General features: G+C 37.3%; 1 protein-coding gene across 1 annotated transcript; it reads right to left on the bottom strand.

Moving 5' to 3' along the window:
* Positions 1-908: 908 nt before the first annotated feature.
* On the bottom strand, positions 909-5,548 carry LOC124039190 (homeobox protein engrailed-2a-like). The gene is made up of 2 exons (XM_046355102.1): positions 4,702-5,548; positions 909-2,914 (listed from the first exon to the last, which is right to left on the bottom strand). The coding sequence occupies exons 1-2, from the start codon at positions 5,183-5,185 to the stop codon at positions 2,598-2,600; spliced, it is 801 nt and encodes a 266-aa protein (XP_046211058.1). The 5' UTR covers positions 5,186-5,548; the 3' UTR covers positions 909-2,597.
* Between the last annotated feature and the right edge of the window lie 204 nt (positions 5,549-5,752).

Here is a 5,752-nt window from a genome sequence, read left to right as displayed (position 1 = left end):
CTCAAATGTGATGTCTGTGTTTTTAAAGTTGTATGTTTGTCACCTTTTTATGGACTAACCTGACCTGTGTGATGACAACACAAACCTGGGAACGTAAAGCTATTGGATGGAAATTCACTTTACGATTTTTCATGAGCAAACATCACGGTTATAAGGCCTACTTGGAACTTAAGCCAACCTTATACCAGCTTTGTTGTGATGATGATATTTTATTGTTGGCCATTGTAAATGAAAAAAATGTCGGGTGTTATTATTCCTTTTTATTTATCTAGTAGTCTTATTGATAAGAACTGTAATGTCAATGGTCTGGGGAAGGGGAGTACTAGGTCTAATAACAGCTCGCCGCTTAAACTAATGCACCCTTCTGGGCTGGACCTAACCTCTCCGGGGTAGTAATAGTTGCAACAAATGGTGGCAAAATCCAAATCATGTAAATATTCTAGATTTGAGCTTTTTGGTGCATTTTGTCATTGACCTTTTTGGTCGAAAGGTTACTACAAATGATATTGGTGATTTTCCCAGTGGTGTTGCCGAAACAATGACGCCATCCAAATGGACTCCTTGGAACAACTCTGACCTCACCCCATTGAAGTTGAAATGTAGAACAGTTAGGTAAGGGTTAAGGTTCGGGTGAGGAATAGGTTCAGGTTATGGGCAATGTTTGATGTAAGGATAGTGGCTAGGGTTAGGGTTAGGGTTTAGGGTAGGGCCATCACAAGGATCCCGGATAGCACTAACCATTTGTCAGTGGAGGGTCAACATTTTCTTTCCGATTTTTCTGTGTTTGCATAGAGATGGCAATGTCTCACAGGCGTTCATATAAATAGAATGAATTCATTCTGTTTCCATGGTTAAATTATCCTGGACTCTGGATTATAGAAAAAAAGATGATGCCAGAGAGGTTTTAAGTGTATTATCTTCGAGGTTTATTTACTTTTCTTTTCCAGTTTTTCAGGAGGAAGTTAATTACATAATGAATACATACATGATACAAATGATGTACATTATACCAAAGAATACTTTGAACATAAAATAATTAAAAATAACATTGTATAATAATACAACTCCGTGTTGTAATTTCATTTAAACATATTAGCCTAGGCCTATAGATAGATATTCGCTGATGAATATATTCTGTATGTCATACCAGCAGTTTTTCATAAAGGCAATAATCTTGAATCAATAGTCTGCATTTTGAAGTGATAGGCTACTGCTTCTCTGATTCGGCACAGTTCTGTTTCATAAACAGTTCTCACTTGAACTTTAAGGCAAAGTGTGTTCAGTTTGGTGGATTTTAATTCACACACACTTTTCCCAGATACACAACAAAACAATTAAAAGGCAAAAGTCCACAATTTGGTATGGATACAGTCTAAAACTTAGCTCGATCATACTCTCGTCGACAAAAAAAAAGTTTATAAACACAGTTATTTGCCCAAGTATAACAAATTGCAGCTTTCATGCAAAGGCCCCATAAACCAATTTCATTCACGAAAAAAAGTTATTGCAAGATAAAGAAGCCGTGTAAAAACCTCAGAAGTCTACTCTAAAGCAACACCGGTCATTTGATAGATTTTTTCTTCTCTCAATATAATCTATATAAATACACATATGAAGTCCTTTCAACAACAATACAAGAGATTTTCAACAATTGTTATACAGTCACTAACGATTTCGCCTGTTTAATGATATTCATGGATATGTATATGAAATAAAAATGTATATAGAGAATGAGTTCCATGGGATGTATATAGACTATATGCTCCGATACCTTGTGTCTACTTTTGATAAAATAGACCTATAATACTTTCAGCCAAGAGTGCACGAAACGTTTTGTCATCATTGTCATTATGCTACAGAGTTGTCTCTCGCGTTATAGGCAGCATTATAATAATTCAAAACATTTTGCTACAAAATATGATTTATATTGCTCTTCAAAAACTATGTATAGAGGCCTCGGGTGCATTGATATAACACAGAACACGCTAATTGTTTATGGAAATGAACTTGCTTTTAGGCTATCCTACGTATTAGCAATTTAGGTGTTCTGTCTGCTAACCAAAACATTGCTAACCAATCACTTCTGTGATAATACGAATTATCGAAAAAATAGTATCAAAATCCATCTACTTTTCAATTAAGTCTGCACAGCACTGACACTCAAAAACTATGTCCTTTTTACACGAAACTCAACCCCAATAAAACCATAACAACCATGGAAATAAAATATCTTGTCAGCAAATTTATTAAGATTCACAGTTGCCTGGATGCAGCAGAAAATATTCTTTGGACTTAAGCAGGTTGTTTTTCACTTCACTGACAGATCTCAACGTCAAGTGCCAGTTTAAAGCGCTATAATGTAAAAATCGAAAATGAATAGCAATATAAAATGAAGCGTATAATAAGCATTTGTACTTTTCCTGGAAGAAAAACAACACACGTTACAAGAGATTGAAAACATACATTTTTTTACAACATATTTTCATAGACATGATATTGCAGAAATATCTATATATATTGATCAATTTATGCTGGTATATTCTATACACTGGCCCTTTATTCTGTGAAATTATTGCATTGTTATCTGTATCTCGAAATCAATCGCTGTCTGATTTGTCATCTTTTGACGTCGTAGCATGATTGTACAGTCCCTGTGCCATCAGGTGCAGAGCTAGGGTGTTTTTTGCGCCCGTGGCCTTCTTGATTTTTGCCCTTTTGTTCTGGAACCAGATTTTGATTTGAGATTCGTTAAGACCGAGTTCTTGGGCCAAGGCCTGTCGCCTCTGTTCGGTCAAATACCGGTTCGTTTGAAACTCGGTTTTTAGTCTTTGAAGCTGTTCAGCTGTGAAGGCCGTCCTTGGTCGCTTGTCCTCTTTGCTGGCGGTTTTCTTCTTTGGTTTTCGAGATCTCGGTCCTGTGTTTAAAAATATATATATTATTAGCCAAAACCAATCATAATATGAAATGTGAAAGCTTAGTGTAGCCTAGGCTGTAAGTGTCCCAGTTACTACGACTGTAGTAATGAATTCGTTAATTTAGGCCCTACTTATGTATTAATTATTGCACTGTAGGTAGGCCAATAAATAAACCATTTGCTACGTAATGCAAAATATGAATTTGAGTGTCATTTGGTCATTTCAACGCACACTAATCCATATTACACAATAATTGTCAAAATAGTTAGAAATGAAACCGTAGTTCCGCACTTCTATAGGCTACTTAGACTACAACCATGCATTGGAAGAGATATAGAGAGCTAATAGGCTACTGGTGGGGTATGTCGGAGTTTGTTATGGTCATTGGAGGAATTGCTGAGAAGGCCTGAAATATAGGAACACAACTGGAATGCCCGTCTGAAATTGAAATACTGAATAATATAAAATATATTTTTCGTAAATAATTGATTTCTAAGACCGCCTTTCTACTTTCATATACAGTAGAGGCAATAGCCTATAGGCTTGTTGATGTTGTCTAGTGGAATACATCGTTGCAGGTTTCTGAATTCGGTCTTTGGCTGTTGCAAAATACTATTCCAAGTTTACACTTTTGGTGGGTAAGCATGATTGGTTGTATTTGAATATTTGTTTAATAAAAATAAACATTGACCTCAGCGTTGATGGTTTTATTTGGGCTTAATTGTTTTGAGTCCTAGGCCTACAAGATCGTCAGCCCAAACGATTTGATGAAAAAGTGGTGACATCTGTTTGGGTAAGTAGGCCTGGTCGACAATCAAATAAACACTATTTAATACATTTGGAGCTCGCTGGAGATGATAAAACGACGTAAAACGTTTTAAGATAAGGCAGCCAATGGGGATGCCATCGAATAATTAGTGCACTCCATGCAACGAACGTTACGTAATGCATGAGAACATTATGTACAATACGATTTTTGGAATAAGTACTATATAGAATAGTGATGGAAACGTTCATGTTTTCTGTGCTAAATAGGCTAAATATTTAGAGACCAAGGCAGCTCCATTGCGAAAACTCATGCATAAACAAAAACAATGGATTTGCACGACAGAATTATCGAGGAAAAGTATGCTATTAAGTCGTTAAACATGTTTTTTTGGACATTCAAGAATTATATGGAGGACTATTAATTGCTTTGGTTATATGCGCGCAGATGTTTATAGTAACCTATAAACTAGTAGTAGTAACCTAGTAGTTAATTGGCTATGATCTAGCCCAAAACTAGAATATTCTTATTATGGGTTATAATCTAAACACTTAAATAAAATACAATTCGTGGGAGGCTATTTCAAAATGACTTCAACAATGTTGTTGGCTGATAGCCTATTTTAAAAAATATATTTATTTACAATTCGATTCATTCATCCATTAATGTTACTAGGCTATTTATCCCGCACACTTAGGCTACATTAATGTGTTGACTTCCAATACATTAAACATTTCAGCTTTAAACCAGTGCAAGATGCTATTTTTAGCGCCTTAATTCGTTTTGAAATTGTTCCCTATATAGCTTTCGTGGATAATGATATCGTATGTAATGTTTTTATTGTTATTTTTATGTTTGCACGGACATATTTAGAATATTTTGCATTTTCATGTCGTAAAAGAGGCGAACACTGTTTGCCCTCCTTTCCTTATAGAACTCGGTCGAGGCGTTTGAGGTCAGTGTTACAACGGGTTGGGGCATTTCAGGATACAAAGACGAGGGAAAAGAATCGTAGCCTACCTGATGATGGTCTGTCTGAGTATCTGGTGCAGTACACCCAAGCTGGCCAGAGCATAGGCTGTTTGGATGGTACATTTGAGCTGGCTTGAGAACTATCCGAGTCCGAGCTTAGGCACTGATCTCCATTCTCTCCGCGGGGTTTCAGGGGCTCTTCGGTCACTATTTCAGCCTTATTGGCCACGCCGCCTGGATGAGGAGTGGAAGTTCCTTCCGTTGGCACAGTACTCCCCACTTGCTCCGTTCTTGGAACAGCCGGGCTATGGTTCTCTCTGGTAACGTGACTATTTTCTTCTTGCTCTGTGTTGCCTTCTTTTTTCCGCCCAAAGTCCGGCCGTAAGATATTATCGATGAAGAAATTGGTGACTCGATGCGGGATCTGCTGAATGTTTCCCGGTGCTTGTAATAGGGGAAGTATCGCTCTGTTTGACTCATCCGCCGACACTTGACGTTCCTCATCTCTGTTGCTATGATCATTTTCTTCCATACTGATACACTTTCCAATGTTCTTTCTTTAACCCCTTTATTGCTCTCCCGCACCGAAATGAGCGCAATCCACTTCTATGTCACGCGTAGCTTTTTAAATGTTTGAATAAAGGTTTAAAAAATAAACTCAAATCTTGTTGAGTGTGCAGGACACCATGCAACCCTTTGCGATAGTGCCCACAGACAAAAACATCGTTTTGGTCATATATTCCCAAACTTGGCTATCCTATATTGTTGCACTGGATAGACACCATTTGTCATTTGGCCATCCAACTTGGTACTATCCGTGTTCAGTCTATCCAATAAAAGTGCTTCAATGACTAAACTAAGGGTAAATAAAGAGGCTTCTAACTGATCCTGAAACACATTCACTCTTGAGTTTTGCTCTTATTTTCAATACGAGCCCCTAAGTGACGTTGCAGCAGTTATCCTAGACACGTGCCTTGGACCAATAGACTGGGAGATATTTTACCACATGACAGTGACTAGTGAGCGAATCGACAAACGTTCAGCCTCGCCTTTTTAAAGGAAAAGCGTTCTGAAATAAAACGAAATACCTACCCTAAAT

The sequence above is a fragment of the Oncorhynchus gorbuscha genome, linkage group LG07 (assembly GCF_021184085.1).
Source record: "Oncorhynchus gorbuscha isolate QuinsamMale2020 ecotype Even-year linkage group LG07, OgorEven_v1.0, whole genome shotgun sequence".
In the NCBI taxonomy this organism is placed as follows: Eukaryota; Metazoa; Chordata; class Actinopteri; order Salmoniformes; family Salmonidae; genus Oncorhynchus; species Oncorhynchus gorbuscha.
Note: the sequence above shows the minus strand (reverse complement) of the source record. Positions and strands in the feature narration are given on the sequence as shown.

What these genes read in the sequence shown, in the direction of transcription:
- LOC124039190 (XM_046355102.1), bottom strand. Translation starts at nt 5,185, where the DNA reads ATGGAAGAAAATGATCATAGCAACAGAGATGAGGAACGTCAAGTGTCG. An exon ending in CTCAGACAGACCATCATCAG is followed by an intron (nt 2,915 to 4,701) that starts GTAGGCTACGAT and finishes TTTTAAACACAG; the next exon opens with GACCGAGATCTCGAAAACCA.